This window comes from Sycon ciliatum, chromosome 3 (assembly GCF_964019385.1).
Source record: "Sycon ciliatum chromosome 3, ocSycCili1.1, whole genome shotgun sequence".
NCBI lineage: Eukaryota > Metazoa > Porifera > Calcarea > Leucosolenida > Sycettidae > Sycon > Sycon ciliatum.
In genome coordinates, this window is record NC_088645.1 from 9,571,619 (window position 1) to 9,592,765 (window position 21,147).

A 21,147-nucleotide genomic window follows, 5' to 3' on the forward strand; every position below is an offset into this window, starting at 1 on the left:
TGAGATCGAATGACATACCTAGGCATGAAAATGTATACAAATGTAGCTCGCGGTGAGGCATGGAACTAGTGCACTTTTGGGTGCCTGTTACCGCCCTCGATATTGGGACAGTCCTGGCCAAATCGGGATGGTTGTCAGGTATGAAATCCCAACCGAGAAAACCATTAAATTAAAAGATAAACTCGGCCAGGACATAGCGACTTTCTGTTTGCCGGGGGGGGGGGGGGGTCATCGTCCGCAATATTGGTCGAATTACGGTTACATTGTGTAGATACATGTGCATCAGGGATTCATAGCACCTGGGGAGACGACATGAGACCTAAGCACCCAAAACGTTGTGAGTTTTGACCCCGGATTGGGTAGTTCTACGTGATCTGTGTTTCTATAGACCTTATTCGATAACGTGATTTTTGGACTCGCCTCCAGGGATTTGTTGTAAGCTGGGGCACGCGTACGTGAAACGAGTGGCAAGAAAGGCCCAGTTCGTACGAGGGAGTAGCAAAATACCGGTATTTTTCTACTCCTATGTTCCCACGCCAAGTCCACTGTGCACTGAGTGCAGGTCTCTAGCCGCTCCCTGGTTCCCGGGACCCTGGTTCACGTGATTGTGACGTTTATTGAATAAGGTCTACATGTATATGCGGGCATGCATAAATCAACCCTTCCACAAGGACGGCTCAAACAGGCAGCCAAGGAGTGAAAATTTTGCTCCTGGGGCTAGGAGTGCAACGAAGGCCATTATTTGCCAGATGAACCTTCTCCATCGAAACGAACAAAGGTGTCGAATAATTATTTTACCAGTTCACAGTTGCCGTTCACGCGCACTCCCGGGGGGGGGGGGGGGGGGGGGCTACTATGCACTTGTAGTGATACTTACCGTAAGCCAAGTTGCACCTATGGAAGCCAAGTGGAACATGACTAGTTGACTGTACAGACTACAGTACAGTATACATGCACATGTATACAGTGAAGATCAGTGCATGCATGCCTGCCATAATCGTATGTTGACCTTCGTTCGAATTGAAAAGAGAGGGTCGTTTCGAAAAAGAAAAAAGCTCAATGGAAGTATGATGCTGCTGACAATTCAAGACTCACTGAAGTCGCCTTTCTGGAATGGATCATGCACTCTAGGTTCATCCAATTGGATATGGACTCAAATCATTGTTACACCATTCTTGTTTGGTTAGTTATTGTACATCCCATAGCATGTACAATCAACCTTGTGAATAATCTACCTCGGGTTTACAAAACAACTCGCAAATAACGACACAATCTTCAGATCTAGTGAACATTTGATTGCATACTTCCAACCTCACGAGTAACAACAATGTGAATAGCGGCACTTTTCTCATTCACAATCGAGGGTCAGTATTCCCCAGGTTGACTGCAATTGCCAATCAAACAGGAGGGGCAAAAGTCGACCACGGCTGAAAATTCATCAACATATGGCAATCCTGTAAAACACATGAAAAGACATAGCAGCAACAGAAAGAAACCTTATGTTATACATGTAGAAACGAATTCGAAAAACAAAGTCTACTTTATTCTAATACAGTGAACCAAGGTACAACCACACTCCAGGAGGCAAGCAAAAGTGCATATAATCCAAAGGTTGCGATGCCTGTATGTATTGTATTTATGAATTTACGGATTCTTCACAGGCCTTAGGCTAAATCGAGGGAGTCTTTGTCATGCCACACTGGATACAACATGCTACCAGAATCACTTCCCCCATAATTGATGATCTTTTCTTAGGGTGTTATATAAGACAAATCTGTAGCCACTTCATCTTGCTCACGAAATCATACACCACCACACAAACTGGTCCTTCGGCTATTATACTTTGGGTGGTACATGGTGATGTATGATATTGATAATCTATTGATACCATAATATTATCCAAGTCCGACTCTCACCGTGAGATCCTGGCAACAATAATCTGGTACACGACATATTCAGACACTGACATAAGCATCTTTTTGGAACAACAGGTATGCCTATCTGCTAGCGTCATGTGACAAACATGCAGAACACATGCAGAATCAGTCATAGCTAATTTTACCCCCTCACTGTTGTATGCGCAGACTCCACTTCGCGGAGTCAAGTACTCTTCTTTCGGTGGGCTACTCCACTAAGGCGCTTGTCTAAAAGGACTCACATTCATCCTGCAAACCAACACGACTTGCATAGTTTTCACTGTGGGCCAAAGTGCGTGCATTGCACACATTGAGATTCACTCCCTCCGTACAGGCCAGTACAGAGCTGCCCACCAATTGAGTCTGTTTTGCGTACTCAGACTTCTGATTTTCCGTATCTTGCAGTGTTTTGCGTACTGCCGTGTACATTGCATGCATACTTGCACTGTAAAGTTTTTTGACACGCACATGCATGTCGGTGGCTGCATTTGGTAGTGTAAAACATGTGTGACTTGCACTCACAACATTATTATTTTTGTGCTACATGTACATGTTGTTGTGGTACGGCATGCACTCGCTTTGGTACAAGACTATTCATCGCTCAGCTTACACTTGCAATGCTTCTACACAGCTGAGTGATCCTCTCCGATTTTCTATACCATTTGCTCAATTTCTGTAGTGCGCACAAGGAGTGATTTTCCGTACAAATACAGAAAAATATGGAGGGCTGGTACTTGGTAGCACTGCTAGTATGGTAGTGCCAGGCTAAGCTGGCTGGAAGATCAAATACTTCTTTGGTTCTTTCAGTCATTTTCACGACATATGTTTTCTTTATCATGATCCCCGGGGGGGGGGGGGGTGACATTCTTATGAATGCAGAAACTCAGTCTTTCTAACCGAGTCTCACGTGCAAGGTGAATTTGTTCTTCTTTTCTTCACAATGCCATGTATCGATTCATTGCTTCTTCCCACCCGAGATCCTGTGCAACAGCGATTTAAAGATTGGCTTTATCAAATAGTTAATTCAGAGAGAGAGAGAGAGAGGATCAGTTGTGGATGCTGTGACAGCACAGAGTGTAGATTGGTGTAAACATGATTGTCCAGCAGAACCGTATTCATAGGGATCTGCGTTTAGCATATGGAAGCTTGTTTTTAGAATTTTTACACGTCCAATAAGCCTGAAGCCAGAGAAGAACACCTAACTTAGACTGTCCTTACGTTATCGAACGCACTGCCAAAGTAAAAACAACACTTGAAATGCAAACTCGATTGTGCATGCATGGAGGGCATGGGGAAGAGACTGAGAGGGTGAAAGTGAAGGAAATTTGCTCCGAAACTGAAGAGAATCCGAGGAACCCTTGCTGCATTCTTTAGTTCGATAACGTCAGTGGGTGAATCTCAGATGTGTTGTGTGCCCAGACATACAAGTACAGCACTAACCTGAGCATGAGAGCTGCTTGTCATTATCGTGGTCAGGAAAACGAAAGGACAAACGAGAAAGATTGCTGACCATGACGAGCAACTGCATATCTAGACGACAGACGGCTTGCCAGAATCAGTCTGGTGTATCTTCAGCAATCTTCTTTCCTAATCGCATTCAGCAGTCAGCTTCGAGGTCAAGAACGCGATGATATTTTCAGAAGGAATAATTTTCAAAAATTTTAAATTTTGGAGAAGAAGCTTCCTTTCTAAAAAAAAGCGTTCCTTGCTTTCACGCAAGGAGGTGCCTTGCCGGACATGTCGTCGACAGCACAGTGTCGGCAGATCCACGTTTGTAGGCTGTAGAACCGGCAGACGTTTTGATCAGCCCGGCCTGGTGGTGAGATTTTGGACCCGGGAGTACTAAAAAGCTGCTCGCATCCCAGGGTGCTCAGTTTCGCTCTACCCGCGCGATTAAGTCTCCAGGTAAGGCCCCCTCTTTCGCGGCCTGCCGAGCATAATATACCTCATCATTCGGATTTTCTGGCCTTTTTGTAGCAATACATTAAGCTGTTGAGCCAATGAGGTAAGTCCATACAATACGATACAATACAATAAAAAAGTAATGTCCTTACGTTGATAGTGTGCTTGTGCTTAACTGCTGCTGACGGCCGAATGCATGGTTGCCTGTGGAGCTTTCAGCAACTTGGCTCGCCTGTACTAGGCATCCTGTCTATGCTTTCGTAATGCTAACATTATGCTCGGGATAGCACTCGCTACTGATCTTCGGAAACTTGGCCTGACTATCACTCACAATACGATATACCGCATCATTCTATTTCCTATTTTTATTTTTCTCCTCAGCTTCTTCTTCATAAGCTGTTGACGGAGACTCCCTCGATTTAGTCTAAGGCCTGTGGAGAATCCATAAACACATATACAGATATAGATTAAAAGGCTGTGTTTACATGCAGCGTTTCAACCCGGGTTGAGTTCGACCCGGGTCAGATTTCAACCCGCCATGTGCACAAAATGAATGGCGCGTTTGAGCCTAGTTCACATTCGACGCAACGCCGACGGTACGTAAGGGCTTGTCGGGAGGGCTGGGGTGAGCTGTAAAATCCTGTACGATTCGTACGACACGACAGTTGGCGGTCAGTCCTCCCCACTGTTCCCGATCAAGGCTGGAGTGCCCCAGGGTAGCCTCCTAGGTCCCACTCTTTTCCTGTTATATGTAAACGATGCAGAACAGTGTTTAGCCCCAGGCTCCAGTCTAGCTGTCTATGCGGACGATACAACACTCTATGCCCTAATCAGAAACCCAGATACCATCGCTGCTGCTTGCAATAGCCTCCAAGCATCTATGGACCGCCTGCAGACTTGGGGTGCCCAATGGAAGATAAAGTTCGAGCCATCAAAATCTCAGGCAATACTCCTTGACCGCCACAGACCATCCCTGGATGTCCCACAGCTCACATTTGATGGCATGCAGGTGCCTGAGAGCCCTCAGCTCAAGCTGCTAGGAGTGTTATTTGACAGTACTCTCTCCTTCCGGGCCCACATCCGTTCCCTTGCCGTTAGAGCCAACCAGCGACTCGGCCTGCTCCGAAAGGCATCTCGGATCCTGGACAGTGCAGGGCGCCTAACTGTGTACAAAGGATTTGTACGGCCTATAATGGAGTACGCCCCTCTCGTCTGGGCAAGTGCTGCACATTGTCACCTCCATCAGCTGGACCTGGTCCAGCGTCGAGCCATGAAGGTTATTGGCCCCTCATTGCTCCCCAGCCTGGCAATCCGAAGGCATGTTTACGGGCTGTGCTACCTGTATAAGCTGCAATGCATACCAGGTCCAGCTCTGCTTACCAACATGGTACCTCCCCCAGCAAGAGTTAACGCTGCACACCGGACGCGCCGGCAACGCCAGTCCCTCGGTGGCCACTCTTTCCAACTCGCAACTCCTCTGCCAGCCTCCAGTCCAGAGTTCATCCGCCGCTCCTTCCCATACTTTGTCCTGGAGAGCTGGAACACACTGCCTGCCCCAATCCTCGCCGAACGCCCAACTCTCAAGAAATTGCCGACATTCAAGACCAAGGCCTACCATCACCTCCGCCAGACCAATTGGCTATGGGCCACTGAAGTCCACCAGCACTGAGAATAACCGGTTGTCTCTATTATTATCATTTTCTGTCTCTCTCTCTCTCTCTCTCTCTCTCTCTCTCTCTCTCTCTCTCTCTCTCTCTCTCTCTCTCTCTCTCTCACTCTTCCTCTGGGAAGCTCCTCATGCTCATTCTCCCTTTCTCTGTCCATTTCCCCTTCCTGATGCGTAGACCAACTGTTGAACCCGAGACCACTAGGTCGGGGGAGGTTGACCTACCTCATCGGCACGCATGCCACGCTCCGCTGTGTTGTCAAAGTTCGCTTGTCCACTTTTGTCTACCTCCCCTTTTATGTTGCTGGCCAGTGCTTTGTAGTAAAAAAAAAAAAAAAAAAAAAGTCGTTGCGACGTTCACCGTCGAACGGCGCGAGTCATAAGGCACGGTCCGTGACGGGGTGACTTTTGGACCTAATTTCTCGTTTTTCGGGACTTCTTTTCAATTATTTCTCCTTGAAAGAAGCGGAATCAAGTTCACAATACCAGTTTTTCGTGAAGAACAAACAATTAGCCCTCAAAGTTGTGGCATTCAAATAATAGCCCCAGGAAATGATAGAATAGTTCGTCTGTCACGCTTCTGAACTATCCCTAAATACCATAAGTGACATGAGATCTTATGTTGCTAAAATTCAACTCAAGTCGTGCTAGCCATTCTGTGAGTTATCATGGGAAGCGCAGTGTTCGAAATGCTAAAAATTTCCAAGTACGAATCGGGAGCAGTCGGCGCACGACGCCGTCTCCTGTTCACACTCGAATTGCAGCCGTTTTGTACGCTTGCGTCCCCGTCTACGCCCGTCTACGGTATGAAAAGTTGGATCGATCCAACTCTTCCCGTCGCTTCCCGATCTGTACGGTAGTACGGTTGCGTTCCCGTTCCTGGTGTTCACATTGGACGCCGTCAGACCGTCCCGTCGCTTCCCGTCGATCCTTTCGTCGCGTCCCGTCGCGCCCCGTCGAATGTGAACTAGGCTTTACATGACGCATTGCGCTTGACCCGGGTTGAAATTTCGCCTCGGAAGAGAATTGTACAAACGCACTTCTGTGCGTATCTCGCGCCAGGTTTGAACGGCACTGCACATGCAAATTTCAGATTCACGTGACTATACGGAACTGTAGATTCGTGTAGAAGTGGACTTTTGGCGGCATATCAGTATTTGACCCGGGTCAACTGTCTTCATGTAAACTCTCACCTCTTTTGTCTATCGTACAGACTTTCAACCCGGGCTGAACTCGACCCGGGTTGAAATTTCTCATGTAAACACAGCCTAAGTGGTCGTTGGTTGCTCCTACAATTTCATCATAGTGTTGTACGACATGCTATACGACATCCTTCTACCGTACAACACCGTGTCGATGTCTGGCGCCGTCGCCTTGTGTATTTACGGTGATAGGGAGAGGTACGGGATAGCGCTAGTCGGAGGTCCGTCTGCCACAACATACACATATTGATGGTACGGTACGGTACGGGACAGGTACGGGATACCGCCAGGCATGTCGACGAAACAGATAGATATACACCTTGATGATAGAGCGGTTTGTTTCTTTTTCCTTGTCCACGTTTGGTCTGGGATGGTCCCGGTGTTTTTTGTTTTCCGTCACGTTTCTTGTCGGTGATTTCGGCGATTTCCGGATTTAGAGGCACAGATCCGGAATTTGAAAATTCCGAAAACACCTGGTCCACCACATGTTGTTTTAACTGGCCATTAAAAAAAAGTAAAGTAAATTATCGTGTCCGTTCCCGAAGGGAACTCACGACGGCCGCTAACACCCGATAAACCCTAACCGGCCATTGCCTTTGTAAAAAACGGACCAATAGTCCCTTATCCAGGCCTTACTCCAAGGTCGAATATCCTCTAGCTCTTGCGATGATGTTGAATCTTTTTTCTTCATCTTGATCTATAGTAGGGACAATTGTAAATTACTTATTCTGCTCGCATGTAGATTGTTTTATACAATGTAAATGTCAAAATGCCGTACTGGGGGGGTTATTTGGAGCATATATACACGTACATGTCTATACGGTGTTGTACGGTATACGGTTTTCATCATACTGTGTTGCTTTTGCCCGTAAAAGAGGCTGTTCTTCGTTTATTATAATTTTTTTTAAGGGGAAGTATACCCTAAAATCAAATTTTCACCAGTTGTAGTCTTCTGGGTGCTGAGTCGAATGGTCTTGGTCCGAGGAAGCTGCGACGCTCCCTTCCTACTTGAATCCCAATCGAACTCGCGCACTTCCACCGAAACTGGGTGACTGCGCCCTACTAGATTGGGATTTGTATGCAAAATGTCACTAAAAGCGCCATTTCGTTCTTATAAAAGCACGGATGACCGCCATTGGCCCATATGGTGTAGTCTTTTGGACGCTGAGTCGACTGGTTTTGGTCCGAAAAGGCTGCGATGCAGCGTTCCTCCTTTATTCCCAATCGAACATGGTTGAAGAAGCGGTCACGTGCTCCTGCGTACACCAGTCACCTGGTCACCGTGCCTGCAGGGTACAACTTACTAGCCTGTTTGACCTTTTTTGGGTGCAGTCCTGTCACTCGAGTTGAACTCGAGTTGAACCTTGGTGTGAAAGTTGTCGCCTGCTGGCGCGGTGACCAGGTGATTTGGGCACCCAGGAGCACGTGACCGCTTGTTCAACCATGTTCGATTGGGAATAAAGGAGGAACGCTGCATCGCAGCCTTTTCGGACCAAAACCAGTCGACTCAGCGTCCAAAAGACTACAACATATGGGCCAATCGCGGTCATCCGTGCTTTTATAAGAACGAAATGGCGCTTTTAGTGACATTTTGCATACAAATCCCCATCTAGTAGGGCGCAGTCACCCAGTTTCGGTGGAAGTGCGCGAGTTCGATTGGGATTCAAGTAGGAAGGGAGCGTCGCAGCTTCCTCGGACCAAGACCATTCGACTCAGCACCCCAAAGACTACAACTGGTGAAAATTTGATTTTAGGTTATACTTCCCCTTTAAAGGATATCGCATAGCATGTCGTACAACAGTACGATAAAATCGTGGGAGAAAGCAGTTATATCGAGAGTATGTTACACACTGTACCACCAGTCCACCATCGACATCAGATACCGCTGCATTCCGAAAATTCCGAAAAATTTGGTCTACCACGTCCTGTTTTGTCACCTATGGTCTCTTTTCCAGGCTTTACCGGTATTTTACGACTCCCTGCTTTATTGTCTAGCTCTTGAGATGGTGTTGAATTTCTTCTTTATCTTAATGTACATGTATATTAGCGACAATTGAAAGTTACTTATTCTGCTCGCAGCAGATTGTTTGTCAATGTAAATCAAACCGTTTTACCATTTCACCCACAAATACCCGGAAACCCTCAATAATTTCAACATAGTTCTATCTAAGAGTGCGCGACGTCCTCAATTTTACCTCCTGCCCAGTCACACTGGTCCCTGTTTCCTCTCCCCTCCACTACATTGTTTGTTTGTTTGTATACTTTATTTGAATTCGCTAATCAAAACGAGCACAGATGTTCAATGACAAGGCAGCGAATATGTTATTATGTTACAGGGAAAGAGGGTTGGGGGAAAAAAAGGAGAAAAAAGAGAGCGATAAAAATAGGATACGAAGGACGACACAGTTCTGTCCGCACATTGAGGGGTTATGAAATGTGTATAAACTATTGCATGCAGGGGTGGTGGGAAAATGGGACAAATACATGTATGGGGGTTATGAGATGTGTATAAACTAACGCATGCAGGTGAGTGATCCAAATATGGAATAAAAATAATTAGTCTTTGAACAAATTGTAAATTGTAACAAACACACCTGTACAGAACCACGCACAGTCGCACATACATAAACCTGCATGCACACATTCGGCATACACCCACATGCACAAAATGAGTACTCTACCTTTAATCCGACCATTCGGCCTCGGAGACCAGTTCGGGTTCTTGACCCAACTGGTCGAACCTGGCCGACGGGTTTACCGGTGGCGGTGGAGGCGTGGTGGGCGGGGGAGGGACCACCCGGGCCCGCTGCTGGAGACGGACTGCTGCCCGTCGCCGTGACCTAGCCACAGAGCGGGCTTGCCGGATGTTGCGGCGCCGTTGGATGGTGCGGCGAGCATCCTCTGGCGACAGACGTGGTTGGGTGGGTGGTTTACGTTGTGGTGCGCTTTGTGGTTGAGGCGGTGGTGGAGGGGGTTGCTGTATCTGAAAAGTGATGGTTCTGTGCACCACGCGAAGTCGAAGTCAATAGAGAAAAACGCAACACATAACACAACATTGGGATCCGAGTCGCCGATGGTTCTTACACACCGCACAGACATTATGCAAGAAAAATATGGAAGAGTGAGCAGGTCCGCACTAAGTATCCTACACAAGACAGTAAGGCTGATAAGTTTGATGCACCCGAAATATCACAAAAGGATATCAATTAACACAAAAGGGAAAACGAACAAGAACACAACTGCAGGCAGAAGCACCTATGACTAACACAATACACAAGCTTATTGAAGTTACTCACGCGGGGAATTGGAAACTGCCGGGAATATTCATGGCAAATACCGGTAGCAAGGTGAAGTAGACTTGGTAGAGCGGTGGGCGTGGGTTGACTGCGCTTGGATATCTTTGAACTTTGAAGCCCACATGCACTTGGAGTGCCCTTATAACAAATACTGGGTTCTACAAGAAACTGGGCTTAGAGATAAGGTATACGGTGTTGTGCGGTGTTCAACAACAATAACACAACAATACCGACCACTTGCCATTTGTACAGATCCACGAAATCGAGACTTAATAAAGGACAAAATATACATGATCATTGAAGCGTTGAACTATGGACCCATTGCCCAAATGAATTATATCGGTTTCTCCATTGCGTTAATTTCGTGTCTATTTTTAAATTTAATTAATGATTCAATGAAGTACCATTAGATAATGGAAATATGCGCATATCTGAATTTTTCCTTACCCTGGTCATCGGCCTACATAGAGAGAAGCAGTGCTAAGCTTTCCATCTTTCCTTTGTGGTTTTTCAAGGCATAAGATAACCTTGGAAAGAGTTTGTCCTTGCACTTTATGGAATGTAATTCCAAATCCCAATTCATGGCTGGACGTAAATAATTTGATTTGTCCATTCTTCCTTGAGAATACACGATCTTTTGGACCGATTGTTACATCATTTTGTCCTCTTCCGGAAATTGGTACAATGGGAGCTCCTTCTGTTCTTGCACAAGGCGCGTCCATGGGCCAACGATTCATTGTTTCTGGAGTCGACGGGATGTCTGTCCTGACGTTTCCTGTGACCGGCGCTGACTCTGCCGATCACGGGCGATCTGGACTCGACGAGATGTCTGTCCTGACGTTTCCTGTGACCGGCGCTGAGTCTGCCGATCACGGGCGATCTGGACTCGACGGGATGTCTCTCCTGACGTTTCCTGTGAACGGCGCTGACTTTGCCGATCACGGGCGATCTGGACTCGACGGGATGTCTGTCCTGACGTTTCCTGTGAGCGGCGCTGACTCTGCCGATCACGGGCGTTCTGGAGTCGACGGGATCTCTCTTCCGACGTTTCCTGTGACCGACGCTGAATCGCCCGTTCACGGGCGTTCTGGAGTAGACAGGATCTCTCTTCCGACGTTTCCTGTGACCGGCGCTGAATCGCCCGTTCACGCTTATTTTGGAGACGACGGGATCTCTCTTCCAAGGTATGTTTTTGCTGACGCATCCTATCACCTATTCGGTGTCTATTCTAATTTAATTTCCTCCTCGTCTCCCTATTTCTTTAAGTATGTTTTTGCTGACGCATCACCTATTCGGCGCGGCGGCTATTCTAATTTAATTTCCTCCCCGTCTCCCCATTTCTTTCCAAATCTCTCTCTACATCAGGGAGTCGTATACATAATACGACGAATATAGGTACGGTACGGGACAGATACGAGAGCCAGCAGCTGTTATGTACAGTCCTGTAGAGCCGTACAGGTACGGGACAGATTTATGTACAGTCCTGTAGAGCCTTTGTAGTCGACTGGTCACAGGTACGGGACAGCTACGGGACAGATACGGGATAGTTGCAGGCGTGACACAAACAAACAAACACCAAGTTAAAGCTGTGTGGACCCTGGCTAGCGCCAGACGTCACTGAAGTAACGTCTTCTGCATACTAGTAGCTACGGGAATAATGTCCTAGTGTTCATTAGGACTGGTGCGGATTGCGCAGACGCATTGTACTATAATACTAGCGCATTGAAGAATTGGAAGAATGATGCAAAAGTAATGGCATCTCCTTGAATTCTGGCATTCTGCTCAATTTCTTTATGCACATGCCAAACATGCATGCGCATGTATACGGGTAATACCAAAGTCCCCAGTTTTGAAAATTTTTCCTGCCGCTAGGCATTGGCGGATAATGCTCGAAAAGGTGGCAGATTCTGCTCGAAAAGAAGTGAAATTGGCAGAACCATACAAACCTTATGGCGGGCAATTCCTCGAATCCTGCTCCATTTCTTTATCCACATACCAGGCATACATGTACATGCATGAAGCGTACCAGAAAAAGTACCGAATTCTGCCAATTTCTTCTGCCGGCATTATCCGCACACCCGGTATGCCTACTAGTATGAGGTGAATTGCTATTTCTGGACATTGTACATTTCTGGACATTTCGAGTAAAATAATTTTTCGTCGCGTGTAGAGTCAAGTCAGTCAGGTTGATGAAGTTTTTTCTTGTTGTAGTTGACAGCTGGGCTGTTGTAATTTCTCCTCGTGTCGGTGCCTTGTTGATAGCCTTTTCTTGGGAGGCATTTCAACGAGGTTTGTGGTACTATGTCGCATGAGAATTTTGAATTTTGAGTAAAATAAGAAGTAATGGACGAATTGTTGGCTTCCCCATGTGCGCTTCACTTCAGACGCTGTATAGTCTTGGACCTGTTAGCTGGAAGTGTGAAGAGGCCAACTGCAGTCCACAAATAGAAAATATAACAAAAATGGTGCAGTATAGGATGCCTATTGACGCTATTTTACTTTCATGTCCAGAATTCGATACACTGAAATTTAGGCCAAAAAATTGGCCTGTCGAAAACATCCTGCTATAAAGTCTCTGGGATCACAGCATGAGCAATTGTCACATATTTGGAAAGATGAAGGATTAGGCCATACAATAGATACAAAAAGATATGAAAAATGTAAAACACACAGCCAGTGGGCCTCTATTTTATTTTCATGTCCAGAAATTGGAATTCACCTCGTACTACCATTAATTTTTTAGTAGTACAGTCAAACCTCGTTAGGACGAACACTGATAAGGCGAACTTTCCATTAGTACGAACTAAGGCCAATCCTATGGTTGGCCAGGCATCAATTCAAGTCAAAATTATTCGTTTATGACGAACCTCTGTACAGCGAACTTTCGCGAAGACGAACTATTTTCAAGTGTGATTTGAACAAAGTCAGTGTGGTCATGTACATGTAGTACGAACTTTCGGTCCACGAGCGTGCGCGTACGCTGGCTGCCTTTTTTCTTTTTCTTTTTTTCAATAGTCGAGGTCATATTGTACGTACAGTGCAAATTGTTTTCAAGCGTGTTTTGAACAAATCAATCAGTGCGTTGTACGAACTTTCGACACAGTCGTGATTCATTGCACTTTGTCATTGTACTTACCTGTTTCTGGCTTATGCTAAGAATAACATGCTTCCCATGTACCACAGCATGCACCTTCACGTAAATACAATCCATCTGATATGTATATCGATTTTTTGTCAGATCTGGATAAGAAGAACTCCCGATAAGACAAACAAATTTGTTCAGTCCCTTGAAGTTCGTCCTAACAAGGTTTGACTGTACATGTATACATGTATGTACCAATAGGGCTTGAAAGTGATGACGTCAAAAACGGCCAGGGAGTAGTAAGTTGACATCAGATTTCTATTTTGGATCCACTAAGGTGTGACTTTGCTATTGCCTCAGTATGTGGGTGCATAGCAACCCACTCATGTTGTATGCAGGGGTGACTTTTACTTCGCCACCAGTTGTAACCCCGCCCCCAGTAGGCTGGCAGTAGCCAAATCAGTCAGTTTCACTGGCTACATGTACATCACCTTGCTGTGAGTAAGACGGCTTGAAATGTGCTTGGATCCATACAAAAACTGGATCCAAGTGGATCCAGTTTTTGAATTTTTGAAATAATTATTGCTATGCTGTGACGTAGCACTTTCAAGCCCTATGATTGTCATCATGGTCATAGCCTCGAGCCTCATACTTCGTAGACCCAGGTGCTCGAAGTCCGTACACTTTTACAGTGTGTGTTTGCCGAGCTGAAACTCACCGTGACTAGCAATGATCACTTGCCAGAATCCTGCTCGTGGATGGAAGGTATCTTGTCCAAGTTTGTTCTGAGGCCAGGCTCGATTGAACCAGGCCATCTTTCGATCCGATCTGTTTCTCTGGAGTTCGCTGATTTTTCATATCAAATTTTGTTGTCGCAGAGGGTACTCTAAGTCCGTACTGATCAGAGGTGACTCGAAATACACACATATTTCTGCTAATTGCTAACTTGCAATCCCTCGGTTACGACGAAAGCACCGAAGGGATATGTTTGGCATGTGCCTCCACCAGTATTTCTTGCAAAAGCGTAGTTTGTTGCCGAAATGCAAGCTGTTTTTAGTCGGCTCAGAGAAGAAGCAGCTGCGCTGTGAAAACCGCGGGAAAACAATGGTGGAGATGCCAGGAGTGTCAACCTTTCTGCAAGGATTGGTGGTTCTCTGTAAATTCTTCTCCTCTGGCCATTGTCAGCTCTAAGCTGGCTCTTGATGATTGAGTGAAGGTCTGTTTGACGCTGTGTCCGTTCGAAATCGGTCTTGGCAAAGTTGATTTTTGCATGAAATGTAACCCAATTTGTATTTCGTATGGACACTCGAAAACCCACTCGCGTGGTATGGGACTTCTGCTTATCGTAGATCCCTGAAAATTGCTACGCGAGGAGAACATACCACACTGTCCCCTCCATAAAATATTTGAGTCGAATACAATAACAGAACATGAAATTATGGGCGTACGAACTTAGGATACCATGTACGGACTTCGAGCACCTGGGTCTACTCATACTCATACTCAGTCATACTCATAAGTCATAGCATCATACTTCATAGCAATATTCATCCTCATAGGCCACAGCATGATGCAGGCTGAACTTGCAAACTAGTAATAGTTACTTACACAGTAGATCTACAGTTCACGTGGCACGTGCACGTGATCAATGATATTTTAAAAATCGTACCAGTACTACTACGAGTACTACAGTACTACCACACATACATGTACAGTACTTGTATACTAGTACGTATGTACAAAGACATTTTCAGTTTTTTTAGGACGAGAATCATAATGAGTTTTCTGTTTTAGATTGACTGGAGCGAGCGGCTGATTGAGATACTCCTGAGGCAGTTATTCGCGCAGTAAGAACGAGATACACAGCAGCTAGTGTGAATACAATGTCAATGGCTGCTATTGTCCAGCCGCCCAGAGGCGCAACCCTACATGGGGCTGCAAGCTGAGCACTTCCTATTCTGTAACATTTAGCGAAAATAATAATTGATTGGCTCGAAATGCACTTTAGTCGCATACAATAGCTGCTATAGCATTGAAATATTCGGGTTACTGGATTGTTGCAGAGAGGGAGAGAGAGAGAGAGAGAGAGAATGACGGTGACTACTTTCACATCGTATACGACTTCAGTGAGTTGAGATTGTCGACAGGCCACTGACTGGCAGCATGCTGGCGAGAACGTCCCGACGAGTGCCTTGGAATCTCTCTGGCACGAGACGTGGCGATGTCTTCAGTCAAAGTACAGGTGCGATTGCGTGTTCGCATGGCCTGTTCCCAGGTGCTGGGCAGTTGCATAGGTCATCATTGGCAAGCTATTCGCTCCATGCGAAGGTATCCAGAGCAAGCGTGTCTGTGACAGGATCGCTGAAGAATGCTGCGTTGCGAGCAACAAGAACACCAGCAGCTCTGGTTTGTGTACAGTCCGCACGCTTACCCATGACATTCAGAACACTTTGTTCTAGTTTATTGCACGTGCCTCTCTCGCTGATTCCAATCAGTCCGGCCGTGGCCGAAGTGCGTGCGATTCTGTCGCAGGACCCGCTGCCAGAGCACGACGGCTTGCTGCGTATGGTGACGGGACTAGAGACGACGGCGCAGCGCCTGGCGGCCATACTGGCAGTGCAGCAGAACCATTCCATGGGCGACGTGCAGCGCACGGAGATCATGGACTCTGCGCTGTGGTGCTGCGTGATGGATGGCGACGGGGATTTCGAGTGGCACTTCGCCAGCATGCTGGTACGCACTGCTCGCTTGCTGCCGCACATCTCCCGGCTGTCGTCGCTGGTGCCATTCGTGGCCCTGTGCGTTCGCAATCTTCACGACGAATCACCAGTGGAAGATCTCACCACCGTACTCAGACTGCTGTCGAGCTGCAAGAGTAGCAGCCTGTCGCTGGCACTGGAGTTGAGCAAGAAGCGTGCCTTGCTCCTGCAGCTAATCCCCAAGCTGATGATCATCGACTGCCTTATCCTAATCAAGCATTACCCCGGACCGCGTGACATGCTCCTGCTGAAGAAGTGTCACGTGTTTGCTGGCGACGTTCTTCTGCCGCCGGCAGATGGTGTGTTTCAGGCGAGCTTCATGGACGCCAACCCTGAGATTCGAGCTGCCTGCTTGGACCGCATGTCGTTCTGGTTGTCTCGTGCGAATGCACTGCCCGACGGTGATGTGATTCGCTTCGCGGGACGTATCGTCATGTGTCGCAGTCGCCATGAACAATTCGTCAAGGAGGTCTTGCGGCTTGGCAGCGATGGATTCTACACCGGCTTGCGAATCTCCCTGGTTCAGCTGATGTACATGGCAAACATGTGTGCCACTTACAGCATCGAGGCGCCCAGCGTTGTGTCTGCCGTAGGTCGGCCCGAGTTCACGCTGCCGCCGGGAGAAGGCCTCGACACGGCTATCCTGTTGAACTGGTCGCTCATGGTGCTGAACGATACACCGCCAGCCAGTTGTCTGATGGTGCTGCTCAATCGGCTGGAGCACCAGTGTCAGAAGAGCGGCATGCGCTCCATTCACACACCGCACTGGCTCAAGCTGTATCAACTGCTGCCCGTGATGGAGCGGCACTTTGACGCGAACGCCGAATCCATCGCCCAGGATAAGCGGGTGTTTTGGAAAGGCTTCTGCGACTGGATCTGCCAACATCTCGTTCTACTCCACAGTAGAGCCCTAGCTGGAATGTTCATGGATGACCGCTTGCTAGAGACAGGGTTCGTTCCGCCCTCCACCACGCCATTTCTAGCTGGCTGCCACCCTGTGAGTTTCTGCCTGGCGGTCACCGCACGGGGCAAATGGCACTCGATCCCGTTCGCCGAGACAAACCGTAACCTGGAATCGCTGTCGATGTGTCCTTTGCACACTCCGGACACAACTGATTCGGACGGGGTGGCACAGCACACGAGGAAAACCCTGCACCATGCTGTCTGTTCCGGTATTGAAGCTGACTATGACGTCCGCTTCCGGGTCCGGAATGTCGTTGCCATGCTGGTGGTGGATGAGCGTAATATCGGCGACAACGGCGACCTCTTTGGGCCGGCGAGTGTCCAGAAAGCCCGTCTGGAGAGCAGCGGTTTTGTGGTGACCGCCGTACGTCAGGACTACCTTGAGAGGTCAGTGCGAGAGAACGGATCCCGTCAAGCTCTCTCTGAATGCTTTGATGTTATGTGTGAAACCGGGGCAGTGGCTTAGCAGTCGTATTGAGTATACAGCCTACTGAACATTGATGTTTCTATTGTATTTTCAGCTTTGGATTCTATCTATTTTATTGCAGTACTAGTATTAGTACATTGCTCAAATGACAACTTGGCTCCTTGACCGATTTGCAAAAAAGTACCGGGACAAACGAAATACACGTGTGCATTGATTTATGTTACTGTCAAGTATTTTTTTGTCTATCCTGGTCATTTCCTGGATCAGTGGATATTGTTCTAACACCTTCACAATATCGGCAATTAACCAATCATCTAGTCTTACAGGCAACTTATTACAGAGGTTAAGATGCACGTTATCTCCGACGTGACACACAATTTCACGTCAAATTTGGCATCACAAAAAAAACTCCAAATTTCGACGTGAACTGCAGGTCACTCGCGTTGTTTTTCGACATGCGAGCCTAATAAGTAAAAAAGCGCGAGTTGAACTTTCACGTCACGTCGAAAAATAACGTGGGTCTCAACTAGGGCTCAAACGGTCACGGTTTTACCCCTGACGGTTAACTGCTGAGCTAACGGTCGGTTAACCGGTTATAACCTATAAGCCACGGCAATCCTGCGGACTCTTTTTTAACCGTATATTTGACTAAACTCATTCAAAAAATGTACCCTATTCAGTACAACGCACACTTGTACATTCTCTTGCATGCTCATTCATACATACTCTCACGCCAAGAGACCAGATATGACCGAGTTGACAGCCCAGAAATTGCGTACGCGTGCGACAGCCCGCGAAAGTGCACACTTTGCAACTGTTGTGTATCGGTAGAAAGACTTTTCAAGGCTCATTTTGTTGTGGTCCTTTCGTTTATTTTGGTTTGTTTTGCGTTCTGCTTTGACTGGGTTTGGTTGCATGTATAGTTTGTACATGATCCAAGTAACGGTTACGTCATTGTCATAATTATGTTGTGTTTTGTTGCGCGCATGCTCGTATGCTGCCATAAATGTTAGTCTTTTTCTTCAGTTTTTCCCCAGCCACTTCCAACGGAACCAGACGGGGAATTGCCCGGAGCATGGTGCTGTTACCAATCTTCACCCGTGCTACTCGGCTCTTGCCATCTCGACCAGCGAACAGCTCTATCACTCTACCGAGGCGCCAAAGGTGCCGCTTCTTCTTGTCGTCAACAACCAGGACAACCTCGCCAGCCTTGATCGGACGGGCCTGGGCGGACTGGTAGCTGCTGAGGCCGACCAAGTACTGTTCCCGCCACCGCTTCCTCAGGTGCTCCTTGACATTGATGATGTAACTGAACCGGGCCGACAATTGTGCAGCTGTAAGGCCGTCTTCTACCTCGGGGGCCCCTGGTGCAAAGACATCTCCCATCATCATGGCCGGGGTCAAGGCCATGTCATCACCGATGTCCGTTGATACGGACGTAAGCGGGCGCGAATTCACCACTGCCTCGATCTCCGCCAGGACTGTGGCCAGCTCCTCAGGTTTCAGAAGCGCTTTGCCCAACACCTTCTTCAGAGGTGTCTTCACGCAAGCGACCAGGCGCTCATAAAACCCGCCAAACCAGGGTGCTGCAGGTGGGTTGAAGCTCCACACTACCTCTATCTTCTCCGCGGCAGCCTTGAACGTCGTAGCGTTGTCCGAACGAATTCTGCAAGGCTTCCCACGCCGCGCGACGAATCTGCGATAGACAAGAAGGAACGCTTCTGTTGACAGACTATCCACCATGTCCAGATGAACTGCTCTAGTGGTACCACATACAAAGAGCACGACCCATCGCTTTGCGGACCGCTCTCCCGTTTGGACGTAAAGAGGACCGGCGTAGTCTATGCTTGTAAGGCCGAACGGCTGTTGATGTTCAACACGGTCTGCTGGTAAGGGCGCCACCACCTCGGCTGCTGCTTTGGCCTTGAACCAACGGCAAGCAAAGCATCTCTCGGTAACACTTCTCAGCAGGCGACGCCCAGACAGAATCCAAAACTTGCGTTGAAGAAAGGCAAGGACGCTCTCGACACCTTGGTGCAATCGTTGCTTATGCACCATCTCCAGCAAGAGCTCGGTCAGATGATGTTTCGTTAGGATGATAGGGTGCTTAGCGTCATATCCTAGCTCACTTTCCTGCAGCCTGCCGCCGACCCGCAGCAACCCAGCGTCATCGAGGAAGGGTGACAACTTGTACAAGCGAGAACTAGGAGGCAAGGAGTTGCCTTCTTTCAGCATAGCGATTTCCTCCGCGAAACACTCTTGTTGGATGGACCGGTACAAGAAAGCTTCTGCTTTAGGGAACAGCTCAGCGCGGATTGCCGGCTCCTTCCACTGGAGCATCCGCACGACAACTCCACAAGCCCGTTGCCACTTCGAAAGATTCTCCCATGGCCAAACAACTGACTGCCTGACTGTATTCACTGCCGCTACGCGTGCTTCAATGACGGACTCTTGCGTGCTGTGAGACGAAATCGACTGTGGCCACTCAGACTCCTCGCTTAACGAAGGCGGGCGATGCAACCATATCACCGTCTGAAGGCCGCTCACCGGAACACCGCGGGACACAAGATCTGCTGGGTTGCTCACACCGGGACAGTGACGCCATTCTACGTGCAACTTCCGCGACTGGCACGTTTTGCTGATGACAGCGCTTTGAGTGGTTTTTGTTCCTTGGTTGTTTTCTTTGGTGTTTTTCGTTGTTCTCTCAGAGTCGCAATAGCTCTCTTACCCGTATACCCGTTATGCATTCTATTCTATCATTACTGTAATGTTTATCTATCTAAACTCGTAATGCCCGTGGTGGTTGAGACTGAGAGTGCTTGTGTGCGGTACGCCTGGAAGTCTTGAGTGAGGTATCGTTGAGATACAACGCATACACAAAAGCAACGACCTGATACTTGAAAAGTTGACTGAAAAGTTACTGCGTAACCGTTATCTTTATCGGTTAACCGCTAATTCTTCGTAACCGGTCTGCAACCGGTTAATTGGACTAATCGTTTGAGCCCTAGTCTTAACCTCTCCGTTTCCATGCGGTGTTCCTGTACTCGGGGATCAGCTGCAGGCTAGCTGGTGTATGTGCGACTGCTGACGCCGCTCTACAGATACGCCCGGATTATCGTATTATTGTTCCGATGTACTGCCTGTTAATGGTGTGTGTGTGGTGCCTGTGTAATAGGTGTATTTATACAAAGACGTGCATACTCACTATTCGTATTTCCCGCTCGTTCCCCTTGGCAATGGGAGCCACCCATGTATAGAAGAGCGCATATTCACTACTATAAAACCCCTGTGTTCCGAAATACTTTCCATATTCAATACTATAAAACCCTGTGTTCTGGTGTGGGGGACTTCGTTTAGCCGGGAGCTAACACCCGTAGCTCTGTACTGCCTACGTCATGCGACAGTCTCGTACGCTTTTTAAAGTCTGTCTGGCGTGGCGCGGTGTCCTACATGATGCCACAGTGATTAGATCAAGCGTGTTGGATTTCAATCAGGTCCTGAGTGTGTGTGTCCATTCGGCACAGTCATACCCTCTATTTCACAGTGCTCCTCAATGAAATCCAGTCGAGTCGCTCGAGTTTGCGCCTTGCGCCGCGTACCGTTTCGCAGCCCAGTGAACGCCGGTCTAGGGCTGCGCAACGCCCGGCGTGTTCTTGACTGAGGCGACTGGATTTCATTGAGGAGCACTGTATGTTGCACGCTATTGGCATGGCCAACACATGGCATGGCCAACACATGGCATGGCCAACACATGCCTGTGGGCTATCACTGGGGGCTTGTGCAGGCACACCATGATGGCATCTAGATTATGGAGTCGAGTACGGACATTGTAATTATGAGAATGGTCGTCTACTTGGTGATGTTTGAGTATCGGTGACCGTGTTGACTGTTGGTGAATCCACAACTCTCCCATCGGTTCTCTGCGGAGGAACGT

The 21,147-nt window shown here is 47.8% G+C and overlaps 1 protein-coding gene across 3 annotated transcripts; it reads left to right on the top strand.

The window, feature by feature from the left end:
- The first annotated feature begins 14,835 nt into the window (after positions 1-14,835).
- LOC135811384 (uncharacterized) lies at positions 14,836-20,044 on the top strand. 3 transcript variants are annotated; one of them, XM_065324614.1, is made up of 2 exons: positions 14,836-17,173; positions 18,227-20,044. In XM_065324614.1, the coding sequence occupies exons 1-2, from the start codon at positions 15,228-15,230 to the stop codon at positions 18,642-18,644; spliced, it is 2,364 nt and encodes a 787-aa protein (XP_065180686.1). In that variant the 5' UTR covers positions 14,836-15,227; the 3' UTR covers positions 18,645-20,044. The 3 variants fall into 3 exon arrangements, with proteins under 3 accessions (XP_065180686.1, XP_065180687.1, XP_065180688.1); XM_065324615.1 differs by having other exon boundaries at positions 18,251-20,044; XM_065324616.1 differs by having other exon boundaries at positions 18,240-18,603.
- The last annotated feature ends 1,103 nt before the right edge of the window (positions 20,045-21,147 follow it).

Excerpts from the sequence above, each read along its gene's own strand:
- LOC135811384 (XM_065324614.1), top strand. The coding sequence starts at position 15,228 with ATGCTGGCGAGAACGTCCCGACGAGTGCCTTGGAATCTCTCTGGCACG. Across the intron at positions 17,174-18,226 it reads CGTCAGGACTACCTTGAGAG|TCTTTTTCTTCAGTTTTTCC; the intron begins GTCAGTGCGAGA and ends CATAAATGTTAG.